At 39.0% G+C, this 23,331-nt stretch overlaps 2 protein-coding genes across 2 annotated transcripts; both read right to left on the bottom strand.

The window, feature by feature from the left end:
• Window positions 1-447: 447 nt before the first annotated feature.
• Window positions 448-21,844, bottom strand: LOC139127483 (B-cell receptor CD22-like). Its single transcript, XM_070693406.1, has 17 exons — window positions 21,573-21,844; window positions 20,446-20,775; window positions 17,862-18,149; window positions 16,786-17,067; window positions 15,813-16,079; window positions 15,156-15,443; window positions 13,618-13,887; window positions 12,771-13,055; window positions 9,565-9,827; window positions 8,384-8,650; window positions 7,554-7,817; window positions 6,181-6,486; window positions 5,233-5,517; window positions 4,569-4,712; window positions 4,055-4,082; window positions 3,274-3,362; window positions 448-2,073 (listed from the first exon to the last, which is right to left on the bottom strand). The coding sequence occupies exons 1-10, from the start codon at window positions 21,631-21,633 to the stop codon at window positions 8,498-8,500; spliced, it is 2,487 nt and encodes an 828-aa protein (XP_070549507.1). The 5' UTR covers window positions 21,634-21,844; the 3' UTR covers window positions 448-2,073; window positions 3,274-3,362; window positions 4,055-4,082; window positions 4,569-4,712; window positions 5,233-5,517; window positions 6,181-6,486; window positions 7,554-7,817; window positions 8,384-8,497.
• On the bottom strand, window positions 1,988-8,495 carry LOC139127459 (neurotrimin-like). Its single transcript, XM_070693381.1, has 8 exons — window positions 8,384-8,495; window positions 7,554-7,817; window positions 6,181-6,486; window positions 5,233-5,517; window positions 4,569-4,712; window positions 4,055-4,145; window positions 3,274-3,362; window positions 1,988-2,073 (listed from the first exon to the last, which is right to left on the bottom strand). The coding sequence occupies exons 1-8, from the start codon at window positions 8,493-8,495 to the stop codon at window positions 1,988-1,990; spliced, it is 1,377 nt and encodes a 458-aa protein (XP_070549482.1).
• Window positions 21,845-23,331: the final 1,487 nt, after the last annotated feature.

The raw sequence follows: 23,331 nt of genomic DNA on the forward strand, positions 1-23,331 counted from the left end.
ATTCGCCAAGAATGAAAAACACGCAAAGTCCAGTAGAATTCATTTCGCGAAATGAAATTCTATATTTATCAATGTGTCAAGTTTTGATACGCCGCTGTGCCTGAACGGTTGGTATGATAAAAACGCGCATGTGAAGAAAAGTTCATGTGCCAACAGCAAGTCTTGAAGTTCACGTCATCAGCATCATCGCTATTATTACCGAGGAAGAATGTTTTTAGATTTTTTTCTCAGACATTGTGATTGGTCGGGTTGGAAATGTCATTTGCATGAAATCAATGACTACATGAAATGTGAGGAAAATGTACAAAGGTATATATTTTTGTTGTTGAACTTCCAGAGAACACTTGAGCTTATCATGTCATATCTACAAAACCAACAATGTCGTTTTAGATTTGCTCTAACCAGTTGCCATTTTTAAAATGTAGCCGACCGCCTATGATAACGGCTACCGCATAATTTGTATTTTAAACACGACCTAATTTTTGTCAAAATAGTTTTGCTTCAGGCTCCGTTTAATCTTATAAAATAACAATGCGAAGTGAAAGTCTTACAGCATTATGTGTTCAAAGCGGAGGCAAGTTAATAAAACGTGATAAACCAAACAAAAGCTATCACCGTTGCCCACAACTGAAGATACAACTTTTGTCACAATTAATTTATTACAAAAAACAGTCATAATTAATTGTACAACAGTTAAAATCTCAACTGATCAATTAGTAATCTAATCAATTATGCTAATTTTACAATAAATATCACTTTATTTAATAACTATACCCATGCCTTTGGAAGTACAAACAAATTAAAGAATGACCCATAAAAAATGGAAATCTGTGTAATTCGCGTCTGCCGACTTTAGGCCATAGACATTGTTTCGTCAATCAGGAGATTTTGTGAAAAAAAGTTTAGCTTTTTTGAACGACAATACGAAGTCCATAATATTTGCCTAATTCATATTATGAAGGTGACAGACATAACAAGAGCTAGCAGATAATTTTACCGTCGCTCTAATACGCGGAACAAAGTGTATTCCTGATTTTTATATTTAAATTGTAAAAATACATGAAAAGAGTTGAAATTATTTTATTGCCAATTATTCACCTTTGATATGAATTTGAAATGATTTTCATTCCAATAAAATTGAAGCAATTTAACATAATTAGAACAATGTCACATTAAATGGACTTAATGCAATTATCTGAGATTAAAATCGGTGAACAACAGCATATTAGGTATGTTAAATACGGTGTGAAAATACTGCCTCCATTCGTAAATCAGTGAGTGTGTCGTTAAGCGTTAAGAGAAATATCACAGAGGTACTAGCTGCAACTTTTAGTGACGTTTGTCAAGGGTTTTCTTTCCTAAAACCAGGAAAGATAGGGATTTAACAAAATGCGCAGTGTTATTGTTGATTAAATGATTCTAGCCCTTAAGAAAAATTTAGCTGTCTTCAAATATACAATACACATATACAGGCAGCATTCATTTGATAAAAAAAAAAGCCATAAATGTCCGCATTGCTTTAGGACAACAAGAAAACAGACTTACAGCCAGGAAAAATACCACAGAACACATCAAAATTTACAGCAAGTAGATCTTTGAATTGAATTATTTTGACGTAGTCGGCCTGTTTCATACTTCCGCTCTTGGAAAGAAAAATTTTAATACAAATGCCATTTCTATTACTTTGCTACACATTAGTCACAATGGCTATTTACATCAATTAATGTTGAAGTCACTACATTTTCATCTCCCATGTCGGCGAATACCCGCATGACTTCCTCAGGCGATACAAGCAAACGGGCTCTGAGTAAACCAGCTATTTATAAATTAATCTAATCACACGATTTAGCTCCCCTAAATAGATAGACGAAATCAGACCCTTGATTAACAGTTGGTGGTCGAATAAATTATACCTCTGACTACTGACACTCCGCCGCGAGTATATCAACCTTGAGTCACTAGGATTGAAAGGGTATTTTAGCTTTCACTAAACGTCATCTGATAGTTTCCTCATTCTCTCTGCTCGGTCGATGTCTTCTCTTGTCTGTGGTCTGAAAGTCGTCAGGCTGGTTTCTAAGGAGAAATGATATTGTAAAAATCGTTGGATATCGTTTAGGCCTTATGCTAGTGAAAGTAATGATGTATTTTTAATTTGATCACAGAGTAGGGGGGGGGGCGTTCTGAGAGCTATGATATGCATGTACTTTTGAATAATGATTGGAATTTTTTCCCGCAAAACACTGCTAATTTTCTTGTCAGCTAGTTTGAAGAGTTTCTTTGCCTGTGCTTTTTAAAATGTGATATTGAGCGGAGATATAGAATGTGAGTCGAGACACTAGGGTTCAATAACTCTGTAATATTACGCTTGTAGAGTTCAATCGTACAGCTAGAATGGATGAGGTTGATAGCAAAGTCTTGTATTGTGCGCTAACGTGACGACATGACCGTCAAGATCGAATTCAATACTCAAGAATTTATCCGACATGTTATGACAATTTTCCCATTAGGCCTTAACACTATTATTAACCACATTACTGCACTGTCTGCGTTATGAACAAATTACTTTGTGTTAGGTTGTAATGGAGATCCCTTGCGTTCCATCACGTTCAACGCGTCCCTGCCGATGATATTACTTTCCAACTCGAATCCAATTACATGCGTTACTTAGTTCAATAAATATCTCAATTTTTAAAGCGTTGGAGTGGAAACGGTGCACTTGGTATATTGGTTTTATACATTTTTACTCCGTGAAAATTGTTGTATTCTCTTTCTTGGCTCTTTGTGGTCTCGAAATTTTAAATTTATCAGTACTCCATGTATTAGTATGTTATTCTTGAACAGTAACGAGCCATTTTTCGTAGTGTCCTAAAATACACATATAGATGGCGTACGGGACGTGTTACGCGAAATGACGTCGCGTGAACTATAATTCTCAAACAGGCGGTAGGGAAGGTGTTTCTGTTAAAGAGACAAGCTCGTGAAAGCGATGGCAAAACTGGATGCCAAACCGGTTTTTTTTTTTAAAGCATGGGGTAGGAATTTTTGAAGTCTGAATTACGTGCTACAAATTTGAAGTGCAATTTTCAGCTTGCCTAGAGGACTCTAGCAAAAAAAGGGGAAATGAAAGAAAACAATTAAGCAACTTAAATTTGGCAAGACAGACGACCACTCGGTCTAAACTGAGTAATTCTAATAAGACAATACAACAAAATGAAACCTGCTGCTGTGAAAATCTGTCTTGGCAATAAAGCCTTTAAATGGATTTTTACTTACCATTCCTGCTACCTTTTCTATTCACCGTACCGTCTGGAGCGGTTCGAACCATGCCGAGATTCTCAGTCCCTTCCTTTGACGTCACGTCCCTGAAACACACATTAGGATGTGTTAAAGTCAATCATCGCTTATGGTAGGGACAGATATTCCGAATCTCACTTTTTCAATTTTTATCTGATCCACCACTTGTGGGGGTTCATTTTAAAACTCTTGGCGTAAAGAAACTTTTCAACGCCTTAGTTTTTCGAAAATCAGAATCTATTCTATTTTTTCTCCAAATCATTCTATGTTCTCCAAAGATTTAACATAGTGAAGGCGGCCATTTTGAATGCCCAATATCGGTAAATCTTGGGCAATTTGTTGCTCTATTACCAAAATTTGCACGGTGATCCCGATTTTCATAATCGATTTTGAAATAAAGTGGTTGAAATATTACTTGAGGAGATTTTGAGCAAAAGCTTAAGTCTTGCAATTTCGAGGCGCATACAGCCGTAACCTTGGTTTACCAGTGTCTGTTTTCAACTGTCGCGGCAGTAAATTGTTGTGAACAGTCGCGAAGGTCCGACCTTACGCTTCGGCTATATCGAGATGCATCTAATTTCGTTGATTGGACACTGAAAAGACCCGCTCGCCTGTTGTAGATGAACAGCTTAATCCAATATTTGTTTGTTTCAAAGTTCCCTATCAAGAATTATTTTACCCTGCACAGAGGGTTTAGATGTCAATGTTCAAGATGTTTGGAGGTGAAATAACAATGTAGACGTTACATTATAAAACTTACGCTGGTGGACGTTTCAATGCTGCAAGATCTGAAATAGAAAATAAATAGTTCTCCGTGTAGAGTTTTGGTGGTTCCCGCTGTGAGCGCCGCTCTAGCAACATGGCAACGTATAAATTTGAACCGTGTGCAGTGTGTGTTTACTTTAACGGTCGGGGCGTACATTACGTTTGCTGTAAAGTGTTTCACGAAACGCTGCTTTATCGCCACCAGAACCAGCAACTACCATTTAATCATAATTGCCATCATCACAAGCACCGCCGTTATTAATCCGTTTCTGTCCCGGCGTTTCTGTTTGTCTGTCAGTCAATTTGTCTCTGTTTGTTTGTTCGTCCGTCCGTCCGTCCGTCCTGATGCCTGTCTGTCTGTCTGTCAGTAACTCTATCTGTCTTTTTGTATTTTTGTCTGTCTCTGTCTCTGCCTGTCAGTATTTGCACCTCTCTCTCTCTCTCTCTCTCTCTCTCTCTCTCTCTCTCTCTCTCACACACACACCATTGTCTGATCCACAAGTACTGACCTGAGACAGACATCTCTTTCTCTTTGTCTGATTTACGTGTACAGCAGCAAACTATCAGGATAATTATCAATATTAAGATGATGACGCCAACGATGATAGCGTAGATGATACCAGTGTCTATAAACCATTCCATAGAGCCAGGAGCTGTCAATGAAATTTTGTAATTTTTCTTTGAGTTATCATATATGTAAATTAAAAAATAAATTAACAAATATATAAAGTATTTATGAATACCAACTTGTTAATCATTTAGAAACAACTTTTTCTTGCTTTATACTATGTTTGAACCTATACCAAAACACCCTCATGGTCCCTGCTAGCGTCGCCGATATTCGGTCAAAGCTTCGTTCCAGTAAACCCCCAATACACCCAATATATATATATATATAATATATATATATTATATATATATATATATATATATATATATATATATATATATATATATATATATATATATATATATTATATATATATATTTGGTACATCCCGATCATTTATATGAGACTGTTGAGCTAAGATACTTTCACTTCTGTCTGAAGATTGCAGGATGCATGGAACTTAAGTAACAGATATCATTACTTTGTACTTGAAGTAATTTGTATTATTATTTATAAGCAAACGACATGATAAAACATTTTGAAAGATTTTAAATATTACTCACTGGTAATTTTTCCTAATCTCTTTTCATGAGCAGTTCCGTTGCTGATGTCGTTTGCGAAGTTACAGTGGTAGCTTCCCAGCGTTTTCTTGTCCACTTTGTCCAGGATGATTTTGCTGGTCAGGACGGTCCCCTCCACGGTCTCCTCCGACTCGACCACGTCGCCGTTGGCGTCCGTCCAGACCACTTCGGCCACGGGGTAGGCATCGACCACGCAGGTCAGCTCAGCTCGCTCGCCCAGTTTGACGTCGATGCTCGACTCGGTGATGTCAACAAGTTCTGGGGGATCTAAGATATGCAGTCAGTTTTAGTTGTGAGGTACAGGTACAAATCGGAATTACCCTCTCAAACACCAAGCAGAATTCACCGTATGTTATTATTTTATCGTCGCGAACAAAAATTTTAAACGCTCTTTCCAAAGATAGGGAGGGATGCGATTTATTAACAGTTTAATTTGTTCTGTGAAAGTGATGGAAAGCAGTGGACTTCGATGGTATTCCCGCTCGTGTTGCACATAACTGCACAAATAAACTAAAATTTACCATCACGCTGCCAACATCAAGAACTTTTTATAGGTTGCTTCTTAAAGAAACGCGCCAAAGTGTTACAACTCCTACATGTAATATTTAGTCCAAATATCATAAGGCGTTGACAGCTTGCCTCACACGCAAACGCACACTTGCGAGGATGTTAAAGACGGAAAAGCAGATAGAAAAATAATCACAATCATACCAATCCATGATCAGATAACACTAGGTCAGAATTCGTAATACAATAGTTGTAAACATAAACACAAAACAGCACAGAACAGACGGTAAATAACCGGTACACAAACAAAGTCAAATTCATGAAAGAAAGATATATGGACCCTCTGGCCAAAGACCAAGAAGTCAAGAACGCAAGAAAGCGCAGAAATTAAATATTTTGATCCTTGGTTCGAGAATAACTCACATTGAACGATGACGTCAATATTGTCGCTTCTTTGGTAACTTTCACTCTGGTCATAGAATCGCGTGGTGACGTTGCAATAATAGGTTCCGTTCATCTCTCGCTTCGCGGCAGGTACGTCATATGTGAGCTCAGTGACGCCGGAAGTGTTGGTTGACATGGCGATGACCTCTGCCCCCGTTTGCCCCATTTTCATGAGAGCTATCTGGTACGGATTGGGAAGTCCCCCAATTATTCCACACGACATTGTCGTCCCAGTGTATTCCATGATTGCTTCTTCTGGACCGCCGACAATTACGTCAGGAAGGTCTGGGAAAATGATGAAAACTCGATTTTACAAAAAGTTAAAGATAAATAAAAGTTTATACCGATAACAATCATACAATCAGTAACTTGGCATATATAAACAAGCACATTACAGTAAAGGTCACTTTAAAAGGTCATGCGTACACTAACTCTGTAACCTTAAATCAGGTTTTGCAGTAAATGCTTGATTCGGTTTGTACATTTTTACGTTCATTGAATGCGGGTGTGATCGGTACATCCTGTGACGATATGGTTTGATACCTGACCGCCTGTGATTGACGGTTGGGGAGTTATGTGATCAGCTGGTGCTTCTATTAACGTCTCCACACAAAGGCAATGCAAACCTATGCTTAGGAATTACTTGAATGTACTTCACACCCTCATTACAAAATGTGACATGGATAGAAGTACTTTTTATTGTCACACTGTGATATTGACAATAAAAAGTACTTCTACCTATGGTCTCCCCTCCCATTACTTCAACACTGTAATAGCTTGGTCAACATCTGAACACTCGAACTCAAACCTCTCCTTGGCAATCAACATTGTCACTGCCCTATAAGCTTTCTTAAGGCTAATGTGATGGTCTAAATCAATCGGTGTACATCCCAGTGGTTTCCTTGGTTAAATTGACGTCAATCAGCGCCCCATAGCCACAACAGCGAGATATCAAGCAGTATGTTCTTTTGTTTGGGTTGCAATTCTCGTTAAAGAGTTCAAGTTTCCAGTGGATTGTCAACATTGTAATATTTGTGGTCGATAATATTTTATGTTGCTATTAATCGAATTAAGAAAAAGTATACAGTTGGCCAAAGAAATTACATTTATAATAACCTGATTAGTTCTTTCCATAAATGAATGAATGAATGAATGAATGAATGAATGAATGAATGAAATAAATAAATAAAATAAATAAATAAATAAATAAATAAATAAATAAATAAATAAGAAAGACAAAAAGGCCTCTCAGAACGGAGACAAAAAAGAAATAAAATTTGACCGTAGAGGAGCTGTAGACAGACTAAAATGCGATATGAAGGAAGTCTACCCATTCTGTAATGAGTACTTACGCTCAACTGTAACATAGATATCTTTACTGCCGGCTCCTTCTGTCTGATCGTAAAAGGTGTTGACAGCAGTACATGTATACTGGCCATCGTCCGACCGATTTACAATCTTGATGTCAAACACCGCTCCGAGCGATTTCACCTGACCGTCTTTGCTCAAGTTCACAGTGTTGGCAACAGGGTTAGCTGTCACGTGACACTCCAGCGTTATGTTATCGCCTTCCTTGCAGAGAATGGAATCCTGTGGAAAGCTCACGTCCGGAGGGTCTGCGGTAAAACACAGACAGACGGAAAATCGATATGGATTTGGTAGGTAGTTAGGTAGCTAGGTAGGCTTGTTATCATATCATATCATATCATATCATATCATATCATATCATATCATATCATATCATATCATATCATATCATATCATATCCATATCATTGTGTAAAGGCCTACGACACAAAGTAAGAACATATTGCAACATACTAGTTCTTATCCATTGCAATGTCGTTCAAAAAGCAAAAGTGATGTTTTTCTTAAAAGTAACCGTTTCTTTACTTCACTTCAAAGCATTTTTTGGCATTCTCTGGTCTGTAGCTGGTTCTGTAAGTATGACCAGCCTAGCGCCGTGATTCAATCAACAAACATCGAGTACGGCAAGTGATACATTTGAATCGTATTGCTTCACTTGTAGTGAGCCTGTGGTTGACCTTTGACCTGGATTGTAAACCAATACGTCGTTTCTCGCCGGGGTTGTTCAGTTGTACTCGAGTCCCGGGACTCGAGTTCACATGCCATACATGTATCTCGTAAGCTAAACTTGCATGAAACTGAAATTTTGCTCTCACATTGGACGTCAAGCCGAGCCCTCTTCACTCCAACGCCAAGACTACCGTCGTAGTAGGAATTCGTCGCCGTACAAGTGTACGTTCCCGCTGAGCCCCGCTGCACGTCGGCCATGCTCAGAAGTCCACCGTCGTCGTGGGAATTATCGTTCGCCAGGGTCCACTTGAGGTTGACATTCTCCGGGTTGGCAGCGATGACGTCACACGAAATGTTGACATTTTCGCCTTCAATGCAGGCGACCGTTTCTGGCACCGAAATTTCGGGCGGATCTGTACCGTTGGAAAATAGTTTCTGTTAGAGTGTATTTTAATTAAGTGTAATCAAACCATGGTTTACATCATTAACGGTCAAATACATGTATTATAGTAGGTCGACACACTTTGAACACTTCATCCTACTTTTGATACGTCTTTTTTACGGGTAGCAAATTACACTCGCTAAAAAGTCCTTCAAGATATCTCAAACCTAATGAAGAGCAGAACACTGTTGTCAAAACATAATAATTTAATTTTATTAACTTGTTTGTGTTATCCCGGAAAATGATCCTGTCAGTTATCTACAGTAGTTTTTTTTCTGTCTTTGGATATAAATTGTTAAATCAAATGAAATCAAATCAAATGAAATCAAATCAAATCAACTGTTTGAGTGGGAAATTTGGGATGATTGTGTTTGTCAGGAATTGCTATATATCTTGTAGTCCACATATCGAGTGTTGATTTCTAACTTTGTTTCGAATGTACTTTCTCTCTTGGGAGCGCACGTACACTGACAAACAAACCAACGTTACCTCCCCTTGACAAAATAAAAAAAAACTTTTCGAAGCTCAAAGAGCAGCGGCGGCACAGCGTTTTCAGCTTCCCGAAATGTACGAGTACATTAAATTTGCTGATTTGTTTTATATTTTGTCCAAGTTTAAAGTGCAAATACGTTTTAACCGTAATTATTTCAAACGACCATCTGAAACGTTGACTTCGAACAATGCATATCACATGGATTCGCTGTGTGTAACCATGGCATCGTTAGTAATGATTAGCCATTGACAGTCAAACTCAGTCCCTCGGAAAAAAACACTTCGTTTGTCTTGAGCGTGTTTTCATTAGCCAATTCCGATTACCCTTCACCTTGTTAACGTATTGCCTGACTACCCCGTGACTGACTTCAGGCCAAAATATAGATGACTTACACTGCACATCCAGCTGGAATGAAGTGCTGTTTGTACCCAACGAGTCGTCCCAGTACGTATTCGAAGCAAGCAACGGTATTCCCGGCTCATTTCCCGTGTGACGCTGTCGAAGGAGAGCGTCTGACTGCTCGGCGTCTGTTCCTCAATTCCTTCCCAGTGGACGTTCGGCGTTGGATTCCCGACCGCGCTGCATCGGACACTGTAAGGGCGACCTTCAACTTCCACAAATCCAGTGTCGTCGGTGATCTCCAGTTTTGGCGGATCTGTCGGCATTTTAATGGAGAAAGAAACAAAGGATGCATATTGGCCGTGCATATGCATCAACCAAGATTTGAGGAAAGGTGACCAATCATTTTATGACTCGGTCGTGTAAAGTGTCATCGTTTTACCACACCGAAGGTGCTTTTCAAACATGTCGAACTTTTCTTGGTAACGTTGAGGGACTGGACATAAATTACAGGGGGGGGGTGGGCCGGTGTTTTTTGAAAAACCACTGCGTAAAAAATAGTGACCCTTCAAAAGTTCATGCACAAAAATTAGTGACCCTCCCCCTTATCCGTGCATGAAAATAAGTGACCCTCCCCTGTTACTCAATACCCCCCAAAAAAAAACCCGCAATGTGTTAAAGACCCCCTTCTGACTTGCTATACTTTTTAAGTCGCCCTCCCGAAAGGAAGGCAAAATGTGGCCGATATAACGCGTTGTCCAAAAATATCAAATCATATGTGTGTTATTCATGTAAATGTACTTTGCTTGAAGTGGCAGGTAAAAAGTGCATGCCTGTACAAACAATGTAATTTTTAGATTTTATCGATAATGTTGATTCACTATACATGTAGTCGACTATAAGAAAACTACGAACGTGTATTTTCCAGTATAAAACTAGCTATATCTGTTCATATACAGATGTTTAATAACTGATATAGATATACTTGATTAGCATGGGTTGTTTACAAGTGCACATGTGAACAAGATATTTGATTTTGGAATTTCTGTCAAAATGTTGATCCACTATACATGGGAGTCTATGACAAAACTATACATGGGAGTCTATGACAAAACTGTCAAAAAATTTTCAGAATTAAAAATTTGCACTATTTGTGCATATAAGGACCCTGAATAATTGACATAATTGTGCTTGATTAGAAGAGGGTGGTAAAATGTGCATCTGTGTACAATAACTTTGTTTTTGGAATTTCGCATAAAATGTTGATCCACTATACATGGGAGTCTATGACAAAACTGTAAAAAAAAATTTCAGAATTAAAAATATGCACTATTTGTGTATATATGACCCTGAATAATTGACATAATTGTGCTTGATTAGAAGAGGGTGGTAACACGTGCATCTGTGTACAATAACTTTGTTTTTGGAATTTCGCATGAAATGTGGATCGATTATACATTGTAGTCTATGAAGAAACTATTAATATTTTTTTTTTAAATACAAAACTTGGCAAATCTGTGTATTTATGTATGCTTGATTATTGATATTTATGTTCTTGATTAGACTAGAGTGGTTACAAGTCCATGTGTGTGCAAGAAATTTGATTTTGGAATTTCACCGAAATGTTGATTCACTATACATGGCAGTCTATGGTGAAACCCTATGAATAATTTTTTTCCAATACAAAAATAGGTAAATCTGTGCATTTATGTACACTCAATTATTGGTACTAATGTTCATGATTAGACTAGAGTGGTTTCAAGTCAATGGTTGTGCAAGAAATTTGATTTTGGCATATCACTTACATGTCGATTCAGTATACATGGCAGTCTATGATGAAACTATGAATAATTTTTTTCCAATACAAAAATAGGAAAATCTGTGCATTTATGTACACTTGATTATTGGTATTAATGTTCATGATTAGACTAGAGTAGTTTCAAGTCAATGGGTGTGCAAGAAATTTGATTTTGGAATTTCACTGAAATGTCCATTCACTATACATGGCAGTCTATGATGAAACTATGAATAATTTTTTTCCAATACAAAACTTGGTAAACCTGTGCATTTATGTACACCTAATTATTAGTATTAATATTCATGATTAGACTAGAGTGGTTTCAAGTCCATGGTTGTGCAAGAAATTTGATTTTGGAATTTCACCAAAATGTTGATTCACTATACATTGTAGGCTATGAGGAAACTACAAATTACTCATAGGTTATCTGATCCTAAATTGTTATTCAAAAGTTGTTCGACCTGAAGCTTCCAGTTGTTATTGATGACACTATGCACTATTCTGAACAGTTTGTATTCTGTCAATGTCCTCAAAAATTAAAAAATGTACATACAGCGACATGAACGTTTGACACCGACCTATACCCAATGTATTGTCAATGGAGAATGATGTCAAATAAGTAATCTCCCAAATTGTTATTGAAAGAGTCATTATAGGGGACAGTTATGCACAATAGTGTTGAATAAGTAGAAATCATGACAACTTAAATCAATGTGGCTGCTTGGATCATCAATACATTGTTTATTATACCTCAAATTTGCGCCCGAAGGGCGCGCCGAAAATGGTAATGGCAGAAAATGAAAGTGCCAGGAGGTATTTTTTCTTTTTTCAGTATTCCATAACGTGCACATGCAATTTCAGCTTTGATGCATGAAAAAAGGTGACCCTCCCCCATAGGCTTGCACAAAATTTTATGACCCTTCAAAAATGCTTGCGCGAAAAATGGCGACCCACCCCCAAAAAACACCGGCCCACCCCCCCTGTAATTTGTGTCCAGTCCCTTAACGCCTCCCTGTATTACTCATGACTTGAAGGGAAACACTTATTTCCTTTCCCGACTCCTGCATAACATTTTGACGATTCTCATCACAACAAAATAAAATTATCGTCACCATTATAATATCAACACCACCACCACCATAACAGCCACCACCACTACCACCAACACCAACACCTCCACCATCATCATCATCATCAATATCATATCATCATCATCATCATCATCATCATCGCTTTTAATGATATTGCTACTTTGCAAAATTCACAGAATCTGCAGCTGCCAGCAATACTCAATTAGTCGTTTATTCGCTGATGTATATACAATCTTAATACACTCACTACAGTCTGTAGTAAAGTATGTCCTTATATCAGCATACCACAGCATATGGTGAATTTTTCGTTTCGCGCATGCGTTAACTCGGCGGATGATAGCAAATGCGAAACCACACTTTGATAACTTACACTGGACCTCGACGGAAATAACCACCTGGTCACTTCCGACGGTGCCATCCCAGAAGGTGTTGCTAGCCTGACAGGTGTACTGCCCCTCGTTCTGCAGTCCCTCGGCAGTGAACGTGTACACATCAGTAAGCTCAGAGAGGTCAATCCACAAGACGCTGTCTACTGCTGGGTTCGTTTCAATAATTTCGCATCGCAGTGAGACAGTTTCGCCTACCACGACCGTCACGGCGTTATCCTCCAGCTGGGCGTGTCCTTGCGTGAGAGCGACAGTCACTCTAGGCCTGTCTGAAATCCAATACAGCAAAATTGATGGAAATTGTTTTGTTGGAAATGTGATGCCGTTTTATAACATCTCACTCGCAAACACAGCTGAGCAAAGAGAGAGCGTGTAGCTCGCTGATTTCATATTTATTTTGTCGTCTTCTTTCAAGAAATTGCATGACAGACACTTCAACTTTGAACAGATTTTTCGCAAGACTTTGTATTTGTCTGTACGGTAATCAGAATGTCAAAAAAAAACTAAAGAGAAAAAATTATTAAATCAGATCGAAATATACAAAAATTGTGGGTCACTGTTAAAAGTTTGGAAATAGCGAAACAAACTACCCAACATTTTGCGATTATTCAAAATGGCCGCCATTCCTGTGTCAACTCTACGGGGAAAATATAATTTTGGATTTTCGATAAACTAAGACGGCAAAAGTTTTTATTTTTCCAATAGCTTTAAAATGAACCCCCACACGTGTCAGATGAGAAATAATTGTAGAATATTCGAGTGTCCGACTGTCTGTCCCCGAGGCGAATTCCACCTTAAACAGTACTGACAAAATGAATAAATCTGACTCACACTGGACATCCACTTGGACCAATTCGTAACCACTGTTCGGAGTGCCGTCCCAGAAACGATTGTTGGCCATGCACGTGAACTCGCGGCTCTGTTCGTTCGTCCTGGATGCGTTCTCCACGACAAGGTGATGGTTCTCGCTCGTCGTTCCGTCCGCGAAAATCCAGAATATTTCCGGCTGAGGGTTGGCCGCCACAGTGCAGTTGGCGCTGTAAGTCTGCCCCTCTATGACTCGACGGCCACTTACGTCTTGCACGGTAACACCATCCCAATCTGTGGGAATGACATTTCACGCTTTAAACCTAGCGAGGGCAAATTTGGTTGCATACAATATCTTGTAACAAGATGAGGGAATGAAAAATAATTCAATCACCGTTTTTCATTCTCTTGGTTTGACAATCTTCTTGACTTACTGAGCAAGGGACTCACCAGGACATCGACTCGACCCATTTTAATCACATTTTCAAAGAAACTTGAATACGTCACATTTTTGAGGAAAGGGGAGGTTAGAGTAAATAAACAACCAAACAAACGAAGGGGAAGTTGCCGACCGACCCCCTCCGCTATGTTTGGTTGCTAATACCATAAACATTTTACTGTTGCCCAATATTACTTCAAAATTAGCCGGTGTGTTTTCCACTGTTTTCTTGTTTGCAAAACGTAATTTCTCTTTCCAATCGAAACAAATCCTAAGTTTTTGACCATTTGCTGATATATGTGTGAAATATCTAATATTGTTTTAACAAGCAGAACTTTTAATCCTATCATCCAAAACATTTTAACGAGAACATAACACGCTGATCGCAATGCTTTGTGATTAAAAGGTTAGTACTTTTTCTCGCAACGTACTCTAAAGAGTACGAAGAGACAATGCGCAATAATGAAAATGTTATTCAAAGTTGCAGCTCCAGTACATTCAGCAAGAGAGCGAAATTTTCAAGTCCAAAGTCACAGAGGTTGCTATTTTTAATTATCAGGGTTGCATTAGCAACGATAAAGGTGTGAGCGGATGAACACATAAATTATTTAAAAACAAAAAGGCAGATAAATAAATAAATAAATAAATAAATAAATAAATGAAAGGACGGACTTACGTTTTGTCGATTAATTAAAGCAGAGCATGTATCGCGCACTTTGCAACAAGTAAAACATCAAGACGATAGAAAGTACTGAGAAAAAGATAACAACTGACAATATTTTGAAAGAATGACAACAAATGATGATGACGATGATGATGATGGTGATATTGATGATATCTGTGATGACGACGATAATTATAAGAGCGATAATAATGATAAGAGCGATATAGAAACAGCCAGAGCGCGTAGCAATATTTTGTTACGGTTAAAGACGAAAAAAAAATATAGTATAAAGTATAAAGTATGTATAGTATTAAGTACAATATAGTGTAAATACTAAATTTTACTATAAGGTAGCAACTAAATGGTGACAGTAATGGTGAAACAGATATTACAAACGATGAAATATAATACCCTGCACATATGTAGATAAGTTTCGGATCATTTTATGCAGGGACTCACATTGTACGTCAATGTAAATATCAACCGATGACCTTCCCTTTGAACCGTCCCAGAATGTATTCTCTGCCACGCAGGTGAAGTTTCCGCTCTCTTCGCGGTCGATACGGGCGAATTCGTGACTGTCGCTCTGCGAGTCTGTCCGACGTTCCCCGTCAAACGAAGTGGTGAGGAAATCGATTTCAGGGTTGGCCGAGTCGACGGTGCAATCCACGGAAATGGAGTTGCCCTCGACGACAGCTCCGTAAGTGGCGGCGTTGCCAGTTATCGCCAAGGACAACTCAGGAACATCTGTTTCAAATTGATCAGAAATAATTGATGATTGATTATTTTATTATAACTGATTTTTTCTCCCAAAGTCGAGACTAATCAATGACATATTAATTTCATTTATGTATTCGTCAGAAAGAAAGGCGTATATTTTCCAACTGCCATGTGCTGTATTTAAATGAAGCCCTACTCCAAGAACTTTTAAATGAATACCGACAAGCGGTAGACCAGAAAAGCATCATGGGAAAAAGTGTTGAAGTTCGAATTTCTATCGCCGAGGCTCGTTCTACCTTAAATTATAAATACACCTGGTATTATGAAACGGGAAAACTGTCGGGTTGCTTCCGAAAATTCCGTTGGGGTGGGGGGGGGGGGGGTTGACATACTCACATTGAACGTCAAGCTCTACACTTTCAGTGTCCTGGCCAACTTGTCCCGTGTACAGAATATTATTCGCCCGGCAGGTGTACTCGGATGCGTGTTGTTTGTCGACTCGCTGTATTACAAGCTTGTCAAGTTCAACGTCGACATCCTGGCTGGTGAACTCCCATGTGACGTCAGCAGTGGGATTGGCGTCGGGCAGGCAGACTGCCTCGTAGCGACTGCCTACCACGACGGTAGCGTTGCTGGAGTCTTGTATGGAGACGCGTGGTGTGTCTGGAATTTTAAAGATAAGATACATAAGAAAATGATAAAAACGATGTTGTAATATTATCACTACTTGTAACATTTTTACGTAAATTTTGGCAATATTTTAATGTTTTGGGGGACGGGGTTGTCGTTCAAACTTTACCTACATTGTCATAAGAGATAGAGCACCCTTTGCTAGTAATTGTCCTTTAATTCCTATGTTGTATCAAAAACCCAAACAAACAAAAAAAAACCAAAACATATGAAATGGACTTTGTAGGCATAATATGAAAGATAGCTTGACTCGGTGCTGCACTATCAAAATGGTTTATACTGACACGTACAAAATATAAATACTTTTTATGACGCTGTTGACATACACATGATTTCTGATATCTTACATGTCTTCAGGCAATATTAGATCGATATCATGGCAGCCCGATGATGCTACCAGGTCAAATCACGAAACGTAAGTAATCCCTACTCATCAGAAACCAATATAAGGAATATTACATTCAAAGACACAGATATTGACCCCGCGAATGAATACGTTGAACTCAATTTATATGAGTGGTTTCACTATGAAACTCGCTACTTTCCAAGCATACATATTTATGAGGTGAGTCATGTATAGCTAAACATTAATTTACTGACCAAGTCACACAGTATAGTAAAACTGACCGCTTTCCTAATTGGACCCGCTAGGCATGCTGGGTAATTATGAAATACTTACACTGTACGTCGACGTGTATGGTTGCCATGCCGACGCCATCCCTTCCGTCCTTGAACTTGTTTGCCATGACACACGTGTAGTCCCCTTTGTCTCTCCTGTCAACATTATCGATCGAGAGGAGCGGGTCGCCCTGCTGGTAAACTTCGCCCGTAGGGCCGGTCCAGTAGACCTGCTCGATGGAGATAGGGTTGCCGTACTCGACGATCTCGCACTGGGCCGTGTAGGTGCTGCCTTCGATCACCCGGCTTTCGTCTCCTTCAACGATACGTACTACGGGAGCATCTGTTGGCGGAAAAGGACAGTCGTTACCTGAAACCAGTGTTTCCCCTGCCGATTCTTACAGTCGGGCCAGCCAAAGACGCTGTGCGGGCAATTCTTTGTTTTCAACGACAAGAGGAACGCTATGCTTTTAGCTCTACAGGTAATTTCGTAATGAGCAAGCGGCGTGGGTTGTCGGATAGGATCCAACGTCGTTGCAGAGATTTTTTGGAGAGTACAGAAAATCACGAAGTGAGGAGAGGACGATTGATAATTTTTGTAATAAGAAAAGGATATTGGAGTTTCCCGGTAGAGAAAACTGGAAGAAAAGCAAGAATCACGTTGTTTGGGGGCGGGGGGTTCAAGGGTACATTTCAATATTGTTCGAAAAAGTTAAATAATAACGCACTATACAGCAGCAGGGGGCAAGATCACGATTTGTTACCCGCCAAGGGGATGGTGCTCCATAATGGTGAAGGCGAGAGTATCATTAATATCATTAAAGTGTTAATTTTCCCATGCAGTTACTCAGGAAAGATGTTAGGTAATTTATTTCACTTGCACTAAACATTGCATCGTTACCCCTAATTTTCATGCTTGAATAAATACGATAATGTTGACATTTTCATTGAGAGCAAAATTTTGTTTTCACTTTCAAGGTGTATACAAGCTTAAATATCGTTACTTTTCGTACATACAAAATTTGTATCGTTATTTTCTCTTCTTTAGAAATGACAGTTTATTTACTGCAAGATCAGTGATAATCATCAAGGAAAAAATACTGTTATAATACATAGGTATGGTATATAGAAGCTTACATTGTACATTGACCACGATATCATCACCACAGTTGACCAGCGACCACTTTTCTCTCGGCAGAGTGTAATGCTCCAGTCTACAATTCACAGTAGTTCCGTTCTGAGTTTTGTCGAAGGAAGTCGTCCACTCGTTGATCATCCCCTGTTGGCGGGACATCTCCACTCCGTCGACGAACCAGACCAGGTCTCCCGGCGCCCGCTCCGGCAGGCTCATATTGCAGATGAACGTGTCGTTTTCTTCGGCGACCACGTCGAAGCCGGGATCGGCAGTACAGCTCGGTCCCTCAGCTACCGGACGTGGGCGGGGCACGGACAGATAAAGACGAACAGACGATAGATTGAACGAAACGGCGAAGAGAAAAAAGCAACAAAGGAGAAATAAAATATAAGATTCAACAATAACGGTTGTCATGAACAAAGAAACGACATAATGTTGTCGTCCATGGGAGCCAAGAATATCCTCTCCTGAATGTTGCATCCTGATTTCTTTATGGAATAAAAATAGAAATTTCACTGCCCAATATGTAATTTTTTTTAATTTCTTGTTGAGTAAGGGACCGTCTCAGATTGTCGCAGAAGTTCAAGAACGAAATTTCTTCGTTTAGATCAAACCCCCTCCTCCCTCCCCCTAAACGAAACTTCAAAAGTGCGAAATGTTCATGTCTGCCTTAGAGTACAATGTTGCATTTTGCTATAGCTACTAAAGACGTATTCCTCTTGCCACATTACAACATTAAACAAACCGAGGCTTGGTCTGCAATGCCCTAATGCAAGCACTAGCAAATGCATTAACATCAGAATAATCCATGATCGTCATACGGTTCAGGCGATTTACCCATACACGGATATCCCTCACTTGTATAGGAAACCCGGTCCAGTTCTGGCCGTTCCAGTATACATTGACTGTTTGATTGCGTTAGCGTTGTCGCAGACACTTGCTTTGATTCCTTACAGCGAATTTGGGCTTCGGTTATATCAGTCTGTTTACATGGTGGTTTTCCTCACCAGGTAGACATATTGCTAGAGTCACTCCGGCGGAAACTTCGACATGGGGGCCCAGGCGTGTTCAATCATATTAAAACGACTATGACCAGGTGCATAACAAGTGAGAATAAGACATCTAGTTTAGAGTAGACGCCTATAATTAGCACATTTTAAAATGATACTTTTTGTCTTTGAATAATTTGATGAATGAAAGGTTAGGATACAAGTTACTATCGGTAAATTGTGTTTGGGAACGAACGAGATGGAAACAGTTACAAAGTTGTTGGCACGAGTGTGCATTTTTTTTCTTTATTCAAAATAAACACACGAAAACTTGTGATCACAAAATAAAAGTGCGAAAGTGAAGTTCACTAATTGAATGGAGGTCAAACCCCCTCCCCCCTAAACGAATAAATTTCGCTTTTTGAACTTCTGCGACAATATGAGACGGTCCCTAAGTTTATGTTTTTTCCTCTGGTTTTATGAGCATGTTCTCGAATTAAAGAATAATAAAAAAACCTGTGTACCTAGCAAACGTTTGTGATGTTTCGGGACAGAATTTTTAATATTTCTTAGAAATTGTAAGATATTTTAATGTGATACACAAAGAAGAGCCCTTTGGTCCTTAAACTCTTGTATTTCTTCTGTTTCGGATACACAGTGTCTTTTCTATTCATTCGGTATAAATTTTGTTTTTGTCGTGCTGTCACAGAAAGTAAAGACAATGTATAGACGGACGCTCTATGCTGTACATGTGTTTCAATCCGACGTCGATGTATTTTGCAATATTTTTGGTCACATTTTGAGAGACGAACAATAGATCCTCGATCCATCACTGGTCATTCCAACAAGCTTGTTGAGAACTCAAGGAAACGTGAGAGACATAAAAGGAAACACTTTTACGAAAACATTTCGATTTTTGTTCAGTAAAGAAACGATTATCCCAAGCAATCGAACTGTAACATTATCTGTGCATCCTGTTTAATCTCTCAGAAAAAAGGTCAGATTGCGGCTGTGCAATTTTATTTTAAAAGTTTTGGCAGACGTTCAACTAAAAGCCAAAAGGGACACACGTTTCCAAAAGTTCAAACTTTTCCCCTTCCGCTACAAAAATTGTACTTGTAAAATTGTCAATCCGTAATTGTTGTTCAGTTTAATTTTGCCACCTTAACCTGGTAATACACAATAACTCATCTCCTGAAAAAAATTATCTGAAATATTATTTTTTGTGGGATGACTCAATTACTTGATTCTGTCGATGTAAGCCCCAGTGGTCAGTGACCCGGTAAACCATCTCCAGGGCTTAGTGATAGCTATGCGGGGTTCGGGCGATCATATGGAGTTGTATGTAACACAATCCACCAAGATCAGTACAAATGTTAGGTATTTACTCAGTATTGCCTGCTTGATCACGCCAATGTCTTGAATACATGCCTGTACCAGCGTTTATTCCGTGCAACGTAAATTTACTAGGTGATCATGTGGCATTGTTTTCACAGGTGCACAATATGACGAGTGTGACACACAACCAATATTCCCCGGACATCTTATAGGAAATTAATTACGGTGATGAGGGCACACTTTATTTCACAAGTCTTACCTATGGCGTAAACCCGGGCAACAGAATTAAAGTCAGCATCAAAAACATCGGCACAGAAATAAGTGCTTGTAGTTTCTAAAGTCGCGTTCTTGATGATCAGATCGTATTCACTCCCGTCACTGCTGGCGTCAAGTTCATAATCGTCCTCGTAACGACTCCCTACACGATACTCGATCGATATGGAGTTACTTAGGCGACCTTTGGCCCAGCCTTTCAGTTCGGGCATTCTGTCGAAAGTGCAGTTCAACCTGGCATCGTCGCCCACTAGAACCAATGTGTCAACAGGTCTCTCTTTGAACTTGGCCAAGGAAAATGAAGACGTTATCAGTCCTGAGAGAAAAGTAAATATATAGATAAATAGATATATAGACGGAACCCAATTAAAGTCTGCTTGTTTTTCCAAAACTACCACAAGTGTTAAGTTTCATAATTCCATCAAAACTGAAACATGATGAAGTGAACTCGATGCAAAACATTTCAGTTGCATATTACGTGGATGCATGCCGAGTCAATATGGTCCTGACAATAAATGTCTACAATCAAATTTCTGAAGTGATAATTTTCTTCGATTTTGTTTGAACTAAAGAAGGAAATGAAAATACAGGCCCATTAATGTTGTAGGTGGTGGTAAAATGTGTAAATAAATTAAAATAAATAAATATTAAATGCATCAATAAATAAATACATAAATAAAATGTACAATAAGGCAAAGGATTGATCGACATCGTATTACTCCCTACAAGATAATTTCACTGAGGCCGTTGAAGATGTACTCCGCCCAGCACTATCAGATCACCAGGAAACTGGCTGCAAACGGCTCTCCCAGGGCAATTGAAGCGAGCCTACATTTGAAACTGTGTCTTCCTCGTGAACAAGGTGATGGCAAGAATTGGGCGTAGTGAGCCCCGATTTAGGTTACAGCATGAGTGTTGGATTGAGCTGGGGATTCTGTCATGTCGATGTGGTCTCAGCCTAGACAGTTAGTTTTGAGGAACATTTTTCAACGCGTTATCACGTCCCCGATCTGTCACAAACAGCTCCAAGAGCGTAACAAGGCGGTGGAAATCATGTATGTCTGTTCACACATATGCGTGCGCTACTATTAGCATTTAAAGGCGATCACTTACCTACAAACACTAATATTGGCAATACCAAGTTCTGCCGGCTGCATGGTCCTATCTTCGTCATTCTTTCACGAAAAAACGCCCAGATTTTTTTTCTCAGGGAACAAAGAACTCTTTTATCTTATCCTACGACTTTTTAAAAATCTTCTAGGTCTTCTTTCATCGCCAGCAAGAAGATTCTCTCCTTTCGGCTATTCCTGAGTCGGGTGTTGGCATCTACAAACTGTGACATAGCCCAAGGAAGAATGCATTTTTTTTTGCGTCATGGGAAAGTTCCTAAAAGTGAGATTTTCGTTGGGGGCGCTGTTCATAGCCCGAGTGAAATTTCCTTCCCTCAGATTTATGTTTTACGAATGTCTAGATGATGGCCAAAACTGCCTACCACTACGATATTCGGTGCTGATTGCTTCGTTCTGCATCCATTACGAAAATTACCATTTTAAAATAGGTTTAAGACTATAACGATTTGAAAAAAATAGGTAAAGTAAAAAGACTCACAATCAAATATGCTAACCGAAAAGAGATGCTCTTCTTTCCAACTTGAGTTAAAGAGAGGGTGTCGTCGGAACTCTGCTCAAAGGTTTGCCAGGGACCCCTACGACCGATGTAAACACTGTATCTAGGGTACGTTGGCGATTGATGAAAGTTGAAACATGTTTGCTAACAATGAATATCGTAAAATTGAAATGTTGCAGCTATGTTGAAGTGATACACCTAAAGATCATACATGAAATTCATTGTTTGTAAATACGAAAATCGCACACGCACAGTTCCGGCGACCGCCTTACTTTAAACAATAAGACCCCGCGGAGAGGGTGGGGCCGGTTTGGGAAAAGCGCATGAAGATTTCGTTCTTAGATTAAATTTTCTATCTTCATCTCGTGAAGACTTAAAGCAACTCAGAATAGCAGGACAATTTTAGCTACGTGTATTCTAGAATGATGAAATGTAATTAAATGACATTTTCCCTAAATATTCCATACTTCCTACAATAACAATGAGAAACATTGAATATTGACGCTGTGAAAAGCGGACACCAAGCAAAACTCTGAAACCCAGGTTACTTTGTTTTGTTTTTGTGATATTCTTTTGTTCGCTTATTTATTGTTTCTATTCATTGATGTAGTGAGTCAGCTAACAGCCGTTGTGGCAATCCTACATTTCTGGAATAAGCTCTCATGCAATATGAATCTCTCCGTCGAATTTGTGGACTGTATCAGTAAACATCACGAAATTGTACGCCAGAGAAATAAAAAAATGCACATTTTTGCTTTATGTTCAACAGAAAGTGCCGAAGTGTGTCTTAAAGATGTTTGAAGAAGTAAGCACGACGTCGGATAGAGTTAAACTTTCTAAACTCACATCGCGCATACGCCCTCAATGTATGCCTTGTGCATTCGTTTTCATTTGACCTAACCTTCAACCTTTACCCCGGAGTGATATAATCCACTCTCGTATAAATAGATCGTATTTTCCGAGGCAGATTTATCGGCGTTCCATAAAAATGACGCCGAGACGCTTAAACTTTTGAACTCTGGCTGGCAACGCATACATGAAGATTTAGATCTGCACATGTTTACCGCCAAACATCAAGTGTTTTGTTTTGATTTGGCCTTCTTTTTTAAAGTGTCACTATTCTCAAAATTGTCACTAAACTGTTAATAAATTTAGATTTACTAATGATAAGATCAACAAATTGAACGCAAATTAGATTAAAACATATTTGATTTAAGACATTTCTTATGACCACAGTTTTTTTAAG

The sequence above is a fragment of the Ptychodera flava genome, unplaced genomic scaffold (assembly GCF_041260155.1).
Source record: "Ptychodera flava strain L36383 unplaced genomic scaffold, AS_Pfla_20210202 Scaffold_32__1_contigs__length_2955704_pilon, whole genome shotgun sequence".
Taxonomy (NCBI): Eukaryota; Metazoa; Hemichordata; class Enteropneusta; family Ptychoderidae; genus Ptychodera; species Ptychodera flava.

Bases quoted from the DNA above. Each gene is read 5' to 3' on its own strand.
- LOC139127459 (XM_070693381.1), bottom strand. From the start codon at position 8,495: ATGGCCGACGTGCAGCGGGGCTCAGCGGGAACGTACACTTGTACGGCG. The intron at 7,818-8,383 runs GTGAGAGCAAAA...GTTTTACCGCAG, and splicing joins GGCTCGGCTTGACGTCCAAT to ACCCTCCGGACGTGAGCTTT. The intron at 3,363-4,054 runs GTAAGTTTTATA...TGTGTGTTTCAG, and splicing joins GCATTGAAACGTCCACCAGC to GGACGTGACGTCAAAGGAAG.
- LOC139127483 (XM_070693406.1), bottom strand. From the start codon at position 21,633: ATGACGAAGATAGGACCATGCAGCCGGCAGAACTTGGTATTGCCAATA. The intron at 13,888-15,155 runs GTGAGTCCCTGC...TCATTCCCACAG, and splicing joins TATTTACATTGACGTACAAT to ATTGGGATGGTGTTACCGTG. The intron at 13,056-13,617 runs GTGAGTCAGATT...ATTGGATTTCAG, and splicing joins GGTCCAAGTGGATGTCCAGT to ACAGGCCTAGAGTGACTGTC.